The 20,246-nt window shown below is 41.3% G+C and overlaps 1 protein-coding gene across 4 annotated transcripts in view; it reads right to left on the bottom strand.

Moving 5' to 3' along the window:
• The window catches only part of sgcd (sarcoglycan, delta (dystrophin-associated glycoprotein)), a 175,480-nt gene that overhangs the window by 30,512 nt on the left and 124,722 nt on the right, over positions 1-20,246 (bottom strand). For all 4 annotated transcript variants that reach the window (XM_053649149.1, XM_053649150.1, XM_053649147.1 and 1 more), the window contains exons 3-5: positions 12,489-12,590; positions 10,459-10,546; positions 7,955-8,074 (exon numbers count right to left, since the gene is read on the bottom strand). In XM_053649149.1, coding sequence (XP_053505124.1) covers positions 7,955-8,074; positions 10,459-10,546; positions 12,489-12,590 — 310 coding nt within the window. The remainder of the gene's footprint in view (positions 1-7,954; positions 8,075-10,458; positions 10,547-12,488; positions 12,591-20,246) is intronic.

Genomic DNA, 20,246 nt, shown 5'->3' on the forward strand with positions numbered 1-20,246 from the left:
GTAGAACGTATCGATTGATGCTGCTTGTTAGATATCATCTTGAAGGTAATAGTCAGGAAGTAAAGAATGGTTATGGTTGAAGAGGCTTATTCTGAGTTTTATCATCGTATTTAAAGTGGTGCATTGTTCACAGGAAAGTTCTATTTAGACACAGGACATGAATCACCTTGGAAAGTGCCTATAAAAGCACCGGTGCCTTGTAATGCAGACTGTGAAAACCATCAATAACCCCTCTGGGTGAATACTTGGCTCAGGAACATGCAGTGCGGTCATGAAAAGGTGGAATTGCAGCCATTATTACTCTGTGCATAAACTGTCATCAGAGCGGCTGCTTCGAGGAGGGGCAGTGGTCAAGGCCGGGGTACAAATAGGATGTCAGCAACCTGCCAGCAAACAGCGGTGAATTCTGATCCTGCTAGCAAAGCAAAACACCCAGGAAGATGCAGAGATCATGCAGGAATTTGAGGTTCGTGTTAAAGCGTGGTCTGATGTAAAACAAAGGAGGCTAATGTTATAGGATGATTTGCTGTCATATGCATCAGTAGCTTGACAGCTCTTTAAACAAGATGTGGAGCGTCACATCGCGTGTGGAAGCGAGTGTAGTGTACACTCGTTACCAGGAATCCTACTGAAATCACAACACGGCACTTTCTATACGCCTCACACTTTATTGAAAATCCTAATTTACAAAGATGTCATGGATGTGCAAGCGTTTGTACACCATGATGCTCATTTTACACCAAAACGGGGAAACAAAATAAACACAAACATATCGGTTATTCAACAGGACAAAAAAAAAAAAAACACTTAGCGATGTGAGCTACTCTCGTTTTTGGTTTTCGGACACTTTAAGCCCGGTCTGTTGTTTTAGCGCCCTCTATAGGACAGTTTGCCTAATACATTGATCACCCACGATTTTATCTCAGTTTAGTCTTGCCCAATTTCCATCCACAAGAGTGTGAACACCATCATATGCTTCTTCCGAGAGCTTCTGTCCATGTAGCGCAATCCGTCCCCTTCCGCATGCACGAGCTCACAAACACTCCTGATTGGCTAGTCATTCTGATTGACAAGGGAGATATTGTATGCCTCTCCCACCCAGTGAGCATGGCCAATTTAGCTTTCTTGGACTTTCAGTGACAGATGGCTGTGGCATAGTCCAGATTTGAACTCGCACCGTTCAGGAGCCAGGTTCATACCGAACATCCTACGATATAACCCTGTATAGCAATTCGAGTAAAGGACACTAATAAAAGACACTACTGAAGTAATGAGCAACAGGTGAGTGTGATAAATTAGTAAACAGGAGAGTTCACCACGTGGGCGGGGCTGAGAGAGTGGTGTGGGTTCCTCCCCTTGTGGCTCCCAAGCTAGACTTATTCCATTAACTATTCAACATTAAACGGATAACCTCGCTGTCAAAACAAAAAAGAAAATGATCAGAAATGTCGATTCACTTATAATTGTTAATGGAATGCCGAGGATGTAAACGAACACGAAAAATAACACTTCGAATGTGTGAATCTGTTCTAAGTATATTAGGCAAAAACACAGTATGTGTACAATATTCCAGTGCAGTTTATAGCAACAGCTTGAAAACCCAAATATCCTTCTTTTATTTTATTTTATTTTTTTTTAACCAAAAAAAAGTGTCTAACCTATGCACTGCATAAACAAGTGAGAGAAAAAAAAAAAACGTTTAAATAAACCAGAAAATGACCAGATAAAGTGAGGTCTTTTTTGACAGGTGTAAATTGAGTTTGTGGAGGCTTGCTGAATGAACTTGTAAAGTGAGGACTGGAATAAATAAATTATAAACCTCAAGGTGCTTCTGCCAAGATCTCTGGGAGGGACGGAGCATCCCTGCAGTGGCCCTAAGTGCTGCTGGCGTTACTGTTTAAAACCTTTGCCAAGAAAACAACATTTTCCTGATGGATGTCAGAGCTGTGCTTGACATCGAAAGTGACAGGAAGTCCTGCTATGGTCGTTAGGAACCGCTCAAGAACTGAGATTTTTGTGTTCGATTGAGTGTAAACAAAATGATTTCAGTTATGTAACCAGTGCATGATGCATACCATGAGAATGTATCAGACATAATAGGAGATTAATTATTTATTCAAACACACCATCAAGCCTCTTTATGTGAGGGTTAGATTTAATTACGTTTGCCCCTGTGCCAACTCAATCTGCATACACCATAGGGTGCTTAGGTTATTAGATGTTGCAATCAAATGTATGTTTACCTCATTTGGCCCAGCAGACACTTTTTTTTTTTTTTTTTTTTTGCAAATCTGCATTGCAAACTTAATAACAAATCCATTTAAATCCTCCAAATAGAGAACTGTAGTCTTATTATGTTAGAATGAACCCCATGTCTGAAGCCTACCATCAGATTAAGTTCATTTATATCACTAATAGTATCTGAGTAACAGAATTTACTCTTCTGGCAGAGTGGCATCAGTGGTTAAGGATCTGGAAAATGTGTACATCCTCACAAAACCCAACGCAAAAGGCACGGGCACCCAGTTCTGTTCATCTGGACGGGAGTGGGAGGTCAGATAATTAAGCTTACAGGGCAAAGAAAGCCCATGCTCATTAACATTAGATCATACAGGAAGTTTGCGCTACGCTTTGTGATGCATTTAATGCTTTTATTTGTTTCATCAGCAGCAGCTCACGGTCATGGTGGCTTAGAAATGCTGGATGATTTATATTTTGAGAACTAGAACTGACTAAGCTCATCAGAAACTATCTCAGGCTAGTGCAAACAAAAATAACTGGGGGATTGGTGTGTGATTGGTCAGAATTCCTTCAAGAAAGGTTGGGATCGTGTGTGATTGGTCAGAATTCCTTCATGAGATGGCGGGATCGTGTGAGATTGGTCTTTGATTGAGGGTAGGATCATGTGGGATTGGTCTGAAGTCCTTTAAGAGATGGTGGGATCGTGTGTGACTGGTCTTCGATTGAGGGTGGGATTGTGTGTGATTGGTCAGAATTCCTTCATGAGATGGCGGGATCGTGTGTGACTGGTCTTCGATTGAGGGTGGGATTGTGTGTGATTGGTCAGAATTCCTTCATGAGATGGCGGGATCGTGTGTGACTGGTCTTCGATTGAGGGTGGGATTATGTGGGATTGGACTGAAGTCCTTTAAGAGATAGTGGGATCGTGTGTGACTGGTCTTCGATTGAGGGTGGGATTGTGTGTGATTGGTCAGAATTCCTTCAAGAAAGGTTGGGATCGTGTGTGATTGGTCAGAATTCCTTCATGAGATGGCGGGATCGTGTGTGATTGGTTGTCGATTGAGGGTGGGATCATGTGGGATTGGTCTGAGGTCCTTCAAAAGAGGGTGGGATCGTGTGTGATTGGTCTTCGATTGAGGGTGGGATCATGTGAGATCAGTCTGAAGTCCTTCAGGAGATGGTGGGATTGTGTGTGATTGGTCAGAATTCCTTCAAGAAAGGTTGGGATCGTGTGTGATTGGTCAGAATTCCTTCATGAGATGGCGGGATCGTGTGTGACTGGTCTTTGATTGAGGGTGGGATCATGTGGGATTGGTCAGAATTCCTTCATGAGATGGTGGGATCGTGTGTGACTGGTCTTCGATTGAGGGTGGGATCGTGTGTGATTGGTCAGAATTCCTTCAGGAGATGGTGGGATCGTGTGTGACTGGTCTTCGATTGAGGGTGGGATCGTGTTGGATTGGTCTGATGTCCTTCAGGAGAATTATCTAACTAATCCATTCATTTTTTAGGGCTGGTTTTCAATTAGTAATGCAGATTGTTACTAACAGTCTACTAATGAGTAGAACTCATGTGGGTGCTACGCCATGGGCCTGCGGTGATTTCTAAATGAAATTATAGTTTGAAAATGTCGAATAATAAGTGTACTATGGGGCACTTCAATACGATTTCTTTTTTGCTAATTTGCATGGGCCAAATGAAACAAGGAAGCAGGTCGTATTTACCCTGCTGTATCACTGGTTACGCCATATGCATGAATAGTATTCTGGCTTTTAAAAGCAACTGCCAAATGAATAAGCGCTTAACAAACTGCCATTTGGTCTGTGCATCTCCTTCCTTTTTGTAAGACTATGAATGAATCCATGGAAGCGGGACAGAGTTATAAACATCTTTTAGAATGTCTATAGTCCATTGGCTGTAGTATGCTAGTGTGAATGCAAGGTAATGTAGCGTGCGTTAGAGAAAATGATCAGTGGGGGAAAAAAAGGATGTAATCTGTTTAGAAGAAGTTTTGTACTTCGACATTTTGGCGCAGTATGGCTGCCCTTGCATCATCCAGGTGGATGCTACACACTGGCGGTGGTTTGAGGAGATCCCCCTCCCCCCATGCAATGTAAAGCAGTTTGAGTGCCTAGAAAAGCTCTATATAAATCTAAGGAATTATTATTATTATTATTATTATTACCTCAGAGAGTAGAGTACAACGCTACTCTCTGCTACACAAAACAACCTTGGAAAGTCAAAGCTTTTTTATTTCCTAAAATAAATATATGGAGAGAAAAAAGCATACTCCGAACATAAAGGATTTTTAAAAAAAATGAACCTGGATGCCTTTGCTTCCCATCACATGAAATACACTTTCCTCAGTCTGGCCAAATGTGATGAAAAAAAGCAAGATGCTTTCAAGTGGCTCTGCCGGTGCTCTTCCAGGGAATGAGTCACTTGTTCTGGTATCATTTATCATGAAAAACGAAGGTGTTTGTAAGTAAATGGTGTGAAATACTAAGAGAAAGAACATACGGTTATTATAATGTTTTCCATTATACTGTGTAGTGCGAACACTCACTCCAACACTTCCAGACCTTGCAGCTCATTCATGCATTTATCTACAGTGTTTGTCCAGTCTTCAGCTGTCCAGTTTGGGTGAATCTCTGCCCGCTGTAGCCTAAGATTCCTGTCCTCGTCTGGCAGGAGAGGAACCTGATGTGGTATTCTGCTGTTCTCCGAGCCAACTCAAGGTTTGACGTGTTGTGCGTTCTGTGATGTTTTTCTGCTCAATATGGTTGCAAAGAGTGGTTGTCGGAGTTAATGTAGCATTCCTGTCAGGTCTAACCAGTCTGACCCTTCTACCCTGACTGCTCTCATAAACAAGGCATTTCCACCCACAGAAATGTACGTCACCCACCCCCAGTAAAATAAATAAATAAATAAATAAATTTGTAATACCAAGGTCTCAATTTGCTTCTGGTCAGCTGTAAGCTCCTTTAACGTCTAGATATTTCGACTAAATTCCATCTCACTTGTAAGTCACTTTGAATACAAGCGTCTGCCAAATGAATAAATGCTACATTTACATTTATTCATTTAGCAGGTGCTTTTATCCAAAGTGACTTACAAACGAGGCAGAATCCGATCCAAGGATCTAGCTGAACTTTGGCCAAGAATGTTTAAAGGCCCTGACAAGAACCTTCTGGTTCTTAGGCTTGAACTGACAGCTTTCTAGTCACTAGTCACAACTGTCCACATCAACTCCTGGTTTGTCAGAACATACTTCAGAACATATTCACATGAGAAGCTAACTTTACAGCCTTTTGTCCTTGATACTTCACTTAATTAATCAGTTAAGGGTAACGCTGTAAAAGCTACTAGGGGCAAACACTGCTAAAGGCGAAGTAATGCACACTTTATCCTGCTCAGGGTCTCAGGGTCTCCGAGCCTGTCCGAGGCAGGAATATACCCTTGATGGAACTCCACTTCATTGCAGGGCACCACATTGAGGCAGTCATTCACACCCAGAGGAAATGTTGCATAGCCAAGTCTCCTACTGGTATGTTTTGGGTTTAAGTAATCCGGGGAATCCAAATGGACCCGGAGACACAGGGAGAACATGCACAGATGGCAAACCTGCCAATTCCCACCCACCAGCCTCTCTATCATATTATAACAGATACCAACTGGGGAGGGTTAATGCTAAGACATGCTTCTTCCGAGACACCTGAAGCCAGCCAACAGCATCTTCTAAAGAGTGCTGCCCATGCGCATGTATCACAGGGCAGCGTAACAGACGTAGAGGAAAGAGCTATCCGCCCTCTTCTACATCCATGAGCTCACAAACACCCACGATTGACGAGTATTGCTTTGATTGACAGGTGAAGACAGTAATGCTGTCCCTTGAACAGTTTAGCGCTTCTTGATTCTTGGTTTCACACTCAAGTAAACATTTTCTATCATGTTCCACACTTGGTATGAGCCACTGCTGGAGTTATAACATTAAAAAATAATATGACTTGACGCAGTATTTTTTCCCCCATCGTTGTAGTGTTCAGGTTGTGTGAGTAATACTGTATATATAAACCATTTCCCCACTTATTTTCCCCAACGAAGAGACTTGTATTGTATTATATTGTTAAATCCCGGATCTTTAAACAGCTGCTCTGGGCCCGGCGTTTCCAAAAGCTTCGTAAAGTTAAGATCATCTTAAGTGATGGATTTCAGAGTGAGAGCGTTGTTGAATTCTTGAAGGTGTTTATTATGGAATGATATTATATCCACGTAATCTATGCCTAATAATAAATGGAATTGTAAAAAAAAAAAAAAAGTTAAACCATGTATGATTACGGAAGGAGTCTCCAGTGTCAGTGCTTTGTAATAGTCAGAGGTAAAGCTGTGACTCTCTTGTAAGTTTCTTCCATGAAAAAGTCTTCAGGACAGACGGGAAATTGAACTGAAACTAAAACGAAACCGCGTTAAACCGCCACGTGTACGTGACAAAACGGGTCGAATGTAACGTGACATTCTTTAATAAATAAATCAAAAACAAAACGATGCTTTACAGGAAAACGATCAGCCGCGTCAACATCACGTCGATTATTTTCCCGTGCGTTTTATTTTTTCCTCACGTGTAAGCATTTTATCGTTATGGTACTTTCGAGAAATCGTAGCCTTGCGCCACCTACATTTTCATCATTGTTGTGTAATTGTGCTTTTTGTTGATGTCCTGAAAAAAAATCTATTCGTACATTTATGAGAATTAGAAACATATCTACGTGTGCCTTTTTATTTTCTAAAAGTTTTCCTACATTCCTACGTTATTATTATTATTATTATTATTATTATTATTATTATTTTTAATGATAGTGCTTTGCTTATGGATAAAGATGCTATTATGCTAATGTCGCTATTAGGATGAATCTGCAATATATTCAATAATAATAAATCATTTCACACAGTTATATTAGTGCATGACATTCGGAACGGTAAACTGAGTGCACGCTACACGACTTTTAAAAGCTCAGAATCGCTGAAGCGCTCTCTCGACATCACTCTAATCACTCGCGAGCAGCTGTTTGGTGGATGTCGTGGCGTGTGCAATACAAGATCGATCACAGACGAGGCTCATACGCGACGCAATCTTTGATCGTAGACCAGCACGTCTGATCCGTAAGTCTGTCTCTCTCACTAAAAGAAACGCGAGCGATGTCTTGAAGGTGCCGTGGTTTTGTTCGGAAACGTGAAGCAAACGTGGAGGAGATGCCCACGTGGAGACGTGGGCAGAGGGGATCGTCCGTTCTGCAAAATTCATTCCGCAGCACGTACCCACGGATGATAAACTGAGAAAATCGAACGTGCTCGAAAATATCGGCACTGCAGCGGTCGCTCGCGGTTTGAACGGCAGATTAAATAAAGTTAATATCACCGCAATCAACGTTTCAATGCTTCAATCACTTATCCATTGGTGTAGTAATGACTATACTGCCAAACAGGTATATTCAGCCAGATTAAAAGACAAGTTAATTGCATGCCATATTTTTTTTTCTTCTGAAACGATGACATTGTGTATAATTATAATACAAAGAAGTCCCATTCACCAAAAAAATAAAAAAAAAGCTTAAGAGAGTATTCAAAAGAGTGCAGCCTGAGCTGTCTCTGTGATTAATAAATTCAAATGAAGGGTTCCTTTGATAAATTGGCGAATTTCTTTTTATTCACTCACCCAGGACTCGTAATCTCTCGGCTCCCACCACCACCTCGTGGTCGTCGGCCGAGAAAAGCAGCTTTCCCGTGCTTGATTTCACCTCGAGCATCCTGCCCCGCGCGTGAACTCCGTGAGAACCTGACAAGGGATTAGAGAATTGACACCTTTTTAATCACACCTCAACAGGAAATATTACATTTACTCATTGATTCCATAAATAATACAACATCAGATTCGGGAAGAGCGGAGCAGAGTTTACCAAGGACTAGAGAGAGAGAGACAGACAGACAGACAGAGAGTGACAGAGCATGAAAGACGGACACAGAGACTGTGTGTGTGTGTGTGTGTGTGTGTGCGTGTGTGAGAGAGATAGAGAGACAGACTCTGTGTATGAGAGGCAGATAGAGAGAGAGCAGACTGTGTGTATGAGAGAAAGAGAGACTGCGTGAGTGTAACAGAGAGAGAGACTGTGCATGTATTAGACAGAGACAGAGAGACTGTGTATGGAATAGAGGGAGACAGAGAGACTGTGTATGTAATAGAGAGAAACTGTGTGAGAGAGATACTGTGTGTGTAATAGAGATTGAGAGACTGTGTATATAACAGAGAGAGAGAGACTGTGTATGTAATAGAGAGAGACTGTGTGTATGAGAGAGAGACTGTGGGTGTAATAGAGATTGAGAGACTGTGTATATAACAGAGAGAGAGAGACTGTGTATGTAATAGAGAGAGACTGTGTGTATGAGAGAGAGACTGTGGGTGTAATAGAGATTGAGAGACTGTGTATATAACAGAGAGAGAGACTGTGTATGTAATAGAGAGAGACTGTGTGTATGAGAGAGAGACTGTGTGTATGAGAGAGAGACTGTGGGTGTAATAGAGATTGAGAGACTGTGTATATAACAGAGAGAGAGACTGTGTATGTAATAGAGAGAGACTGTGTGTATGAGAGAGAGACTGTGTGTATGAGAGAGAGACTGTGGGTGTAATAGAGATTGAGAGACTGTGTATATAACAGAGAGAGAGACTGTGTATGTAATAGAGAGAGACTGTGTGTATGAGAGAGAGACTGTGGGTGTAATAGAAATTGAGAGACTGTGTATATAACAGAGAGAGAGACTGTGTATGTAATAGAGAGAGACTGTGTGTATGAGAGAGAGACTGTGGGTGTAATAGAGATTGAGAGACTGTGTATATAACAGAGAGAGAGACTGTGTATGTAATAGAGAGAGACTGTGTGTATGAGAGAGAGACTGTGGGTGTAATAGAGATTGAGAGACTGTGTATATAACAGAGAGAGAGACTGTGTATGTAATAGAGAGAGACTGTGTGTATGAGAGAGAGACTGTGGGTGTAATAGAGATTGAGAGACTGTGTATATAACAGAGAGAGAGACTGTGTATGTAATAGAGAGAGACTGTGTGTATGAGAGAGAGACTGTGGGTGTAATAGAGATTGAGAGACTGTGTATATAACAGAGAGAGAGACTGTGTATGTAATAGAGAGAGACTGTGTGTATGAGAGAGAGACTGTGGGTGTAATAGAGATTGAGAGACTGTGTATATAACAGAGAGAGAGACTGTGTATGTAATAGAGAGAGACAGAGAGACTGTGTATGTAACACAGAGAGAGAGAGACTGTATGTAATAGAGAGAGAGAGAGAGAGAGACTGAAGATTATTCCATTTCATAATAATTCAATTACCATTTTCCTTTTGCATATATACATCCATAAAATACATGTGTATATAAATTAGACGTTTATATACTTTACATATAAACGCTTTTAAATATTTGATTTAGATATTTACGTTGCACAATATGATGATTTTATTTGATATTTGCCTTCGTATTGATTTCTTTTTGGCTGGGTTGAAAAGCCAACACCTTTATTTCTTCTCCCTCGTTTCTTTTTCAGTTAATTATCCGGTCGTTCCTGAGCAGCCCTGAACCGCTCACGTGACAGTAAAGTGTCATGGACTCGTTCGGGAGCCGCCGATCCTGGTTTCATATTTAACTAAACCGCTAATTAAATCTGTGATTTTAACACGGTATTAAAACTGTAGTCAATTAAATCAGGCTAAATTGCTTTTTTTCCCTCATTAAAATACACTCCTGCTTCGGCGTTATTGCTCAGGAATACATAAAAAAAACACGAATCTCTGCATGTCCATACAGAGCGCTAATGTAAGTAGTACTCTGGTTATAGTTAAGACGTGTAATCCCACCTGAAATAAGAGCAACTCCGTGGCAATCCAGGATGTCTTCCTTTATTAAGCAATAAAAGCACCATCTGTCTCTATCATTTCCTGAACGCGTTCATTTTCACTCGTATTACAACCGAGCCTTTATTTTATTAAGCAACTCTTGCTTTCAGAATGAAGGCCGTAAGTACAGTTCTGGTACTGTCTGATTCGATCAATTAGACAGTACCTTAATTACACATGAGGAATTTAACTCTGAGGCCAATTTAGCTCTGCGTCTGATTAGCAGTATTGTTTTGTTTGGTATATTGAGACTTACCTGCAACTAGCTGTGAGACCAGTTGGTTTTTCCCGTTGAGGATGTTGACGGAGATGTTTTTTGATGATTGCAGGAAAAGTGGACTACCCTATAGAAAGAGGAACAGAATGTCGATGTCCGATCCAGATCGCCGAACCGTACAGATTTAAACAGTAGAGATAATGCGGAAATATATGTAGAACGTAAGCGATGGTTTTAGCTCAAGAGTAGCTTTTTGTCAGTCATTTTACAGACATTCATCAACTTCCCTTTACTTTACACTCGTCTCAGACTGAAATCAGCAGGTGCCCAGCGCAGCCAGATAATTCACGTTGAAGTCACGCTGATCCAAACATCGAGGTAGTGTTCATAGCCTTGTTTTTAAAAATAAACTTGAGCCTCTCTTTCTGCTAGGTTGGCCAGGCTCGTGTTGTGCTCAGGGCAACATGTTTTCAGAAATCCAAGCATGCATATGAATGATCTTCACCCTGACTTCACCCCGACTTTTATTCACAAGCCATAAAAGTCGGATGCAATTTTCTCATTCAGAAATGATCACCTGTAAAATTCTAAGAAAATACAATTTTAACACATTAATAGCAAAAAAAAAAAAAAGGGGGGGGGGGGGGGCATTTTAATGCTAATATGAACTTAGAAACACATGGGGCCCTGGTGACCTGGGCAAGGCTTTATACTGGGAGAGAGTCAGAGCACACCAGGATGATGAATTATGAATGGTATCAATTTCAGATTCATTCAAGAAGCCTGTTTTGTTTGTTTGTTTGTTCGTTTGTTTGTTGTTTGTTTTTTAAAGAAATCAAGATCTTATAACTATAACATGTCTTGCACTGGTTTAAAAAAAAAAAAAAAAAAAAACCCCGACCATGCTACAAATGTAAAAATTAATTGAAGGGACTCACAGTTCAAAAGTTTACAAGCGATATATTCGATAATATCTCATCTGTTTTGTTGCAGCTACATATATAACATTTATTGTTAACGTCATATTAATCTTCACAAAGTCATCGGTCACGACTCCATACAGGAATACGCCGATGTTCTGTTGATTTTCTCGCCTTTTCTAGATGCTGTGCGGCGTGCTCGTGTCCCCGTTCAGCTTCGTAGAGTTATTATTGCACCTAGTGGTCAAAAATGGGAACTGCAACCAGCTCTAATAAATAGAGGCCCATTGAGCCAGGAATCACGCTGCCCCATGCTCACTTTATGAACGTTTCCAGTGGAGGAGGAGCGGCGGAGACCAAAGTGGGCTAGTTTAAAAATACTCAGCAGCCGCCAAAAACCTGTTTTATAGAAAATAATCTGAATTAAATCAAATAAAGTTCTGCAAACAAAGCCAAAGTGTGAGCGCAGACAGCACCGTTTCTGTGACGTACGGCACCGTTTCTGTTGTAAAATATCCTGTAAAGAGAAAAAGAAGAAAAAATGTGTTTCCCTTTTACCGGTGCCTGTCTTTGGACTAGTTTCAGGTCTTTTGTCTTGGGTTTAATGTAATTTTTATGTTTGGTTTAATGTAATTTAGATCTATATTAAAGCTACGTTATTTCTACAGAATAATAAGCGGTGAATCAAGTGAGATGAAGTGAGTCCAAACTTTTGAATGCTAGCGTACTGTACGTACAACAAACGAGCAATATGCATAAGTTACTAAAACAAAAAGTTTTTCTGTCTCATGTGGACGGTTTAGACATTAAGCAGCTCATTATCTTAATCATTTTGAAGATATTCTACAGAACCTCATCTTCAAGCTGTGGTTTTTTCATTCAAGATAGTGAGTAAGGGACTTCGGTAGTCCATCTTTCCTCATCACCCACGGACGGTTTGTTTCTAATCTCAGCGCCCCATTGTTATTCGGTCCACTCCTTCTCGCTCCTTTAGGTTTCCACTTGTTCTCCTGCCTTTCGTTAGTAGAGAGATAAGACCTGTGCCCCACACATTATCAAGCCATCCATCTGCTCCACACTTACTGATGTTATAGGTGTGCTCCTGGGATGTGAGTGAGAAAGGGAGTGTCTGGTGTTCATGGTACTCACCGATCTGGACTGGATTTCTTTGGCATACAGAGGCTGGAGGAACTCGGAGTTACCTTCTAGTTTCAGACCTCTCTCCGTGATTCTCAAGTGACCCATGCCATCCTAACGAAGGAAAGAGAGAGAGAGAGAGAGAGAGAGAGAGAGAGACATGGTGGTTAGTGTCGTTCTTTATACGTATGATCACCTGAAATCACTTCATCTAACGTGACAGTATTTCCACCGAACTACTCGCTGACTTCAAGCGAATGAATAGCGTGCTTACTCATCACCGTCACAGGACGGGTGGGGTGGGGTGGGGTGGGGGAATTCTTGTCAAGAGTTTTCATCATCCCAATGACAGCAGCTGGCGTAATTAAATTGCATTCACAAACACGCAGCTCGGCTATCCATCACTGCCTTACGTGTTCGTGTGAAAAGTATCTGCTGTAATCTCGTCAGAGATACATCCTCCTTCATTACTCTTCGTTATTCATTAATAAGAAGCGTTAACGCATAGCACCGTGCTAACCGCGGCAGGACCGTGTTGGAACGAAAAATGTAAAAAACAAAACAAAAAACGTGCCGTGTTTAAGATCTTCGAATCACGCAGACGAAGCTGATCAAGTCCCTTTGATACGAGCAACATGAGCCTGCTCTTTTATTTCAGTATGAGCGTCGATGGACACTTCAGGAAAGACGCCTAATGGATATCAGGACTTCAGATTCCCTTAGGACTCGAACTGATTAATCTGTCCATGCCAATCTGGTACGCGGTACTCTCACCTCACACACACAATAAGTAAATATAAAAAGCAATACCGTTATCTCCTCACAGCCTCAAAGTCAATTTTGGGGTTTTTTCCCTCAACCGAGCAATGCTTAGAAAAGAGCGCGGTGTGCAGGAAGACTTACGGACAGAAACACAGAGACGGACCATGTTTACTGCTAAACACGTGAGCGGCAAAAGTACATAGTCGTATCCATTACGGGATAGTAAGCATACCTGTCAATCTCTCCCTCTCTTTACCTCCCTCTCCCTCTCTCCTTATGTCGAGCCACACATGATTTTACGGAGACGTCGGCGATCCTGACTCTTTCGGCTGATCCATCCTGATGCCCTACGTCTGGCTACAGGCTACAGCCTGGAGATTGGTGAGGACGGTGCCACTTGAAGTACCATGGAAATAGTTTAGGACCTCAATTCTACATGGACGTTCTCGCTGTGGTTGCTGGGACTACGGTTGCAGCGATGGCCTTGGGACTGCGATTACCACGTACAGTTTTACACTCAGGTCTCCTTTAGTGAACAGTGGACTAGTTCAACAAACAGACTTCATGTTAAAACCATAATGACCTTTCTTTGACTTTCACACTATCCGTCGTTCCCCAGATGAGCACGGGTTCAGTTCTGAATCCGGTTCCTCTCAAGGTTTCTTCCTCATATCATCTCAGGGAGTTTTTCCACACCACCGTCACCACCGTCTCACTCAATAGGGATAAATCCACACGCTTAAAATCTCCATCCTGTGTTTATATGTTTCTGTAAAGCTGTTTTGAGACACCATTGTTAATTGAAGTGAACTGCTTCTGTAGAGCAAGACCCGCCTCCAGGGGCGGGGCATACATTTCCTAGAGAGCATTTAATTGGATGACCATGAAGATCTGCCTAAAAAAAATTTTTTCATCATGTTCCAGGAAGTGATAAACTGAACATGAGAATACCATCTAAACTATATTCATATTTCAGTTAAAGTATCCTATCAGTGTCCGTAACGTTAAGGGACAGATACTTAACGCTCTAAAAGACCCATTTTGATTTCAGAGCCCGCTTTAAAGTTATACACACTTTTGAATTGGTACCACGAAGCCAGAAGTCTCTGAAGCAGAGATAATCTTTTGCCACGGCATGTTCCTACTTGTCAGTCTGCCCACCGTCATCATCAGATGTCGAGTCGAATTCTAATCCAAGTCCTCCATTTCAGCATATTGTGATTGTGATGTGCTGCCCTGTGACCAGCTGAGCAGATTCTCTGACAGACTGTTCATAATTGGCATGCAGAATCACCCTGGCGCTGATCTACTCTCAGAACCTACTGCGTCACTGAAACCGAAAAAGGCTATGAGCCTGCCTTTCTATGCTTTGGTATTTGGCATGGGAGACGTGATAGTTCAAGTGTGTGTGTGTGAGAGAGAGAGACAGAGAGAGAGACATGTCCTGCTTCAACACAATCAGCTGACAAGAACTGAAGCGATTGGGTTTGGATGCAAACTTGTAGCCACTTGAGTTTGTTTTATTTTGTGTGTGTGTGTGTGTGTGTGTGTGTGTGTGTGTGTTTTAGCGATATGGATAGAAACACAGACTCCTATGATGCGACAGTAATGTGAATCCTTTCCACTTCTTTCTAATACAGAACCGGAGAGAATGCAGAGGAGAGGAGTCAAGAAGAGTGATGAATTATTCAGGATAGCCACTCAGGGGCTGACGGAAAGGCCCGGAAATTCTCAGGTGGTGTGTGAGTGTGTGTGTGTGTGTGTGTGTGTGTGTATGCACGTGACGTTGCCATGGCAAGCTAAACTCCGTTGGGAACCGGACACCATGCGACAGTTTACGCAGCATAAAAGAGTAAATTGATTTCCACTCAGCGCACCCCAGCACCACGGTCACGGCGCAGGAAGATTGATATTTATTGCATACCAGAGTGAAGTGTGTGTGTGTGTGTGTGTGTGTGTGTAAACGTATTGTGAAGGTGAGTGAGGAGAAGGCTAAGAGAACGGAGGTCTGGCAAAGAGACAGTCTCTTTTTATCCACGGATGCAACTTCGATGGTGGTGAACAGCGAGAGTGCCACTTGGGAATAGCAGAATAGTGTTGACGGGAAAAGAGGTGTAGTTTTCTTCGTATGACCATGTCGGTCAGAAGAACTACACGTGCATCGTTTTACTCTGAGCCTCAATTCTCAAGTGCACAGTGAAGGAAAGAATAAAAGGACATACAGTTTGTGGCAAATACAGCGAGCGGGAATACGTATTCAGACATTTTTTTTTCATGTCCTCTACAGTATATCCGCTTCAAATTTACGCACATAATGTCTTGTCTCCGTAGGCATAAACAAAGATATGACTGACAGGAGGAAAACAAAAGTATTCGGACAACGCGAATGAGCAACATGAGGCGTCTAATTTGCTTTGAGGCGTCTAATTAGCTTTTGGCAGCATTTTAGCGCGTTCTTCGTTCCAAATCGTCTTCAGTTCCCTGAGGTCACGAGGGAATTTTGTAAATGTTCCATACATTTTCACTGGGATTCAAGTTAGGAGATTGGCGAAGCCATGCGAGGTCGTCTTGAGCTATTGTGGCTGTGTGTTTGGAGTCATGGTCATCAGATGGAAAAAAATTTATAAATTTGTTTACTAAAAAGCAGATTTTGTTGTTTCTGTCCACTTGTCCTCCTAATTCTACCAAAGTTTTTAATTTTCCTTTTTTCTTCTTCTTCTTCTTGAGTGATTACCTCTATATATTGGTATTGCAAACCCACCAGTTTTTTTTATTTTATTTTACTTGGTTTAACTATGACGGACACGTCCACGATATGGCTCACGATAAATTTAGTTTATACAGCTGTTTACGGAAACCTCTATCTCCGCTCGGGATGGGCCTTTCACCTTGGAACAAAAAAAAAAATGTTCGTTTTTTATTTGTTATGCTTCTATTACATCTGTCCATTGCTCAAAATGCACGTGTACGGTAGGCTTTTCCTCAGAGGTCTACCAGCCCTAGCTCTGTAACCGGTGGAATCTCAAACTCAAATTTTTCACAGCAGAATGCTACTGTAGAGAACTTAATTCTGTGAAAATTTCAGGTTCATATCTGGTCCCACACCAGAGATATTAAGCCGGATAATGAGGGGAATTAAAAAAAAAAAATTCCCGCCCCCATAAAAATAAATAAATAAATAAATAAATAAATAAATAGATGAGTCTCAAACCTGAAATGTTCTGCATGCACACTGGACCCGAACCCTTTCCCGTTAGAAAGTTGAAATGCCAATACATAGAGGAAATCACTCAAAAAAAAAAAGAAGGGAAAATGAAAAACGGTCAAGCAACCAACTTATTATTGAGATGGAATAACCCATATATGAATATATGTAAAGCTTAATCATTCAGGGAAATCAGGACGGTAAGAATGAAAATAACCCATGATAAAACTGCTCAATTACAAGTTTTAGTGTATGTTAAATTGTTTTCCTTTTTGAATGCATAACCCTGCTGAAAACGCCACCTGTTATACCATCTGTGCCAAGTACTAACACAGCAAAGATCACATTTAAGCAAGTGGAAAAACCTTGAATATAATCAGATTTATCAGACATTTCCTTTTTATAAAATTCTTTTAAAGCATGTATTAATTAGGCCTATTTCTAGCCTTTTATTTTATTTATATATTTATTTATCTAGTTATTTATTTACTTATTTTTCTCATTTCAAGCTTGAAATAGTCTGCTGTTCCGTTGGCAAATAGTTCATTAGTAGTATTTATCTCTAGAAAGAAGCAAAAGTATCTGCCGATAGAACAAGGAGTACTAGATAAATTTGACTAAGTAAGAGATTGCACTGGAGTTATTTTCCTTATGTTGTATTGCTCGACTAAATTGATACCAAAACATTTGAGACTTTTTACTTGCCTGCCATATCGTTTAGGGAATGTTTAGGAAAACGTCCAGTGTTTGAGTGAAAGTAGAAATGTGACTAAAATGCCGTTAGTAGGAATATTTAAGATCAGTTCTAATACTCCTGTAAAGTCTAAGTCGGGTGAATATGCGGCGAATATACAGTGTATTGAATATAGTGACCTTTATCTACAAATTCCTATTACAGTCAATCAAATATATTACTATTAAATAGAAATAAAATGTCTGTTTTTTAAAAAAAGAAATTCTAGTCTGAAATAGCCTTGTTCTATTGGCAGATCGTTTCCCCCCTTAATTTTAGCTGCTTAAAAAAAGCCAAATTGTCTCATAATAATAATAATAATAATAATAATAATAATAACAACAATAATAATAGTAATACAAATAAAAATAATAATAATAATATGTAAAGCTTGAAATGAGTAAAATCATGTAAAACAAGCTATACATATTATTTGATTTATAATAATCTCACAATAAGAAATATTACATACATTTACCCATATTTAAGATATTTTCACTTTTCTGCAGTGTAGAATTATTCCATAAAGACCCTTAAGTGCAACAATAAAGTTCTTAAGCACTGTACAGCACTGCTTGATAAATAAAAGTTAGGAATTCCTCCGGCTAAGGCCCAGATCTTCCCCTCAAAGGAGCTGTCGATGTTTCCAGCAGAATGGATTCACTCTGTTTCTCGGTCGCAAAAAAGATTGAGTTTGCATTTAAGCAGGGATTAATCAAATTAATTAGCGTTGCAATGTTGCAAAATCCCCCTCCTTGTACTCTATCATAAGGGGGTGGGTGGGGTGGGGGGGGGCTTATTATAAACAGTGCAAAGGCACAGCTTAGCGTTTAACGCTGATACGTCGGCCTTGAGTGGGTTACGACGACGGGGTCTGAGAGAGAAGGAATCGGATTTCTGAAGTTTTTTTTTTTATTCAGCCCTATTTACTTTTATTATTCGATATTTCTTTATGTAATATAGTATGCTATATAGAGTACATTTACGGTTAAGGCTCTGGGTTACTGATCGTAAGGTCGGGGGTTCAAGCAACAGCACTGACAAGCTGCCACTCTTGGGTCTTTAACCGTCTCTGCTCCAGGGGTGCTGTATCATGGCTGACCCTGCGCTCTGACCCCAACTTCCTAACTGTGCTATAATGCATATGTGACCAATAAAGGCTTCTTCTTCTTTAAAAAAAAAAAAAAAATCACTTTGCCGTTCTCTACTAGCGTTCAATAAGCAGCCAATTCCTCAGATTGTACTGTTGATAATAAATGAAACATCATTGCAGCAAAAAAAAAAAAAAAAAAAGCAGGAATTAGTACGATTTCACAGCATTTCATCTAACAATCTGGAGATAATTGCTTTAAAAACATAATCACACAATCCATGCGCTCTGGTTCCCCCTGTCCCACTGTGAAGTAATAAGCCTTCTCATGGAGAGGAGAGAAGTCTCGACCCCCTCAGACGAAAATAAACAAGGCTGACGGGATACGGGAAGCCGATTTCACCTGAGCCCGTAGGTGATAGCCAGCATGCTAGCTGTGTTGACACACACTGATAGCTATCAGTGGAATTGCCTTTTGTGCCGCCCGACACTTCTTCATCCCGGGATCGCGCTTCGAATTTGGTGGCGTCGCTGCTGCTAGACGATCCGTCATACGGATCTCCCATCGCTCGGACGTACAGGGAAAGTACGAGTAGACAGGAGGAGATGAATTAGCCAGGTGAATAAAGACAGTGCAGGATCTAAGATGTTTCAGATACACGAGCCGAGCTCCAGGAAACGATCGGTGCTAAAATGTATTGAATAAAATTTATTAAGTCATTAGCGTGACACGGGCGTGAATTTTAGATGGAGGGAAGATTTTAGAAACGTTACAGTGGGCGGCGGAGGCTTGGCGGTTAAGGCTCTGGGTTACTGACCGGAAGGTTGGGAGTTCAAGCCCCAGCACTGCCAAGCTGCCACTGTTGGGCCCTTGAGCAAGGCCCTTAACAATCTCTGCTCCAGGGGGCGCTGTATCATGGCTGACCCTGCGCTCTGACCCTAACTTCCTAACATGCTGGGTTTTAACACTAGATTTTGGGACGTAGTTGTGTTCATTTAACTACAAGAGCGTTAGTGATTGAGGTCAGGCGCTGATGTTGATGTGAGGAGGTTCCAGTTCCAGTTCATCCCAAAGGTGTTCAGTGCAGAACCCTCGAGTTCTTCCACTCCAACCTTGTCTTCAATCCATGTCTTCATGGAGCTCGCTTTGTGCACAGGGGCATTGTGGTGCCGGAGCAGTGTTTGGTTCTTCATTTGGGATGCCAGTCTATCACAGAGCACCCCCCCCCACACACACACAGACATACACACTCACACCTAGGGGCAATTTAGCCAATTCAGTCCACTTATCTGGTGGGAGGAAACCGGAGAACCTATAGAAAACCCACACCTACTATACATGTGAAAGAGATCAGCTCAAGCTCAGGATCCAACATGCTAGTTATAATCTTTTTTTGTCAAATGTAACGTAATGAACTTCCCAGATCTTCTAATTTGTTATAAATCCTAGTGGATTTGAACACCTATGAAACACCCCTGAGTATTTTCACAAGGCCTGGACCATGACCTTGAGGTTCCAAATGGAGATATTATTGTTAACCTTTACATAGTTTGCCTGAAAGATGCAAAGAGTGTTTTCAAGTATTATTCCTTCATCTGACTGGGAGCTGCAAAACACGTTCGACTCTCTCACATTCTCTAGCGTTCCATAAGGACAAAATCTTGTTCATCAGGCGTGACGGAACACGGGGACACTTCGACCGGCCTGCAAAATCATCAGACCTCGATCCGATGAAAAACGGCAGGCGAAAAACTCGCGCTGCACTCGTTGGACGAGTGAGTGTCGTGTCCAGACAGGACACTCGTGACGTCCTTACCTGACGTGATCGCCGCTGTTATGAAGGTGAGCACAAGGCTTACCCGAGCACAAATGTATGCATGTATTTATTTATTTATTCGCCTGGGGAGCTTCTAGACACAACTCTGAAGGTTGAATTCAATGCTTTTCTAGCGAGAGGAAAAAGTAACCGCTTTAACGCA

The sequence above is a fragment of the Ictalurus furcatus genome, chromosome 18 (assembly GCF_023375685.1).
Source record: "Ictalurus furcatus strain D&B chromosome 18, Billie_1.0, whole genome shotgun sequence".
Lineage (NCBI taxonomy): Eukaryota > Metazoa > Chordata > Actinopteri > Siluriformes > Ictaluridae > Ictalurus > Ictalurus furcatus.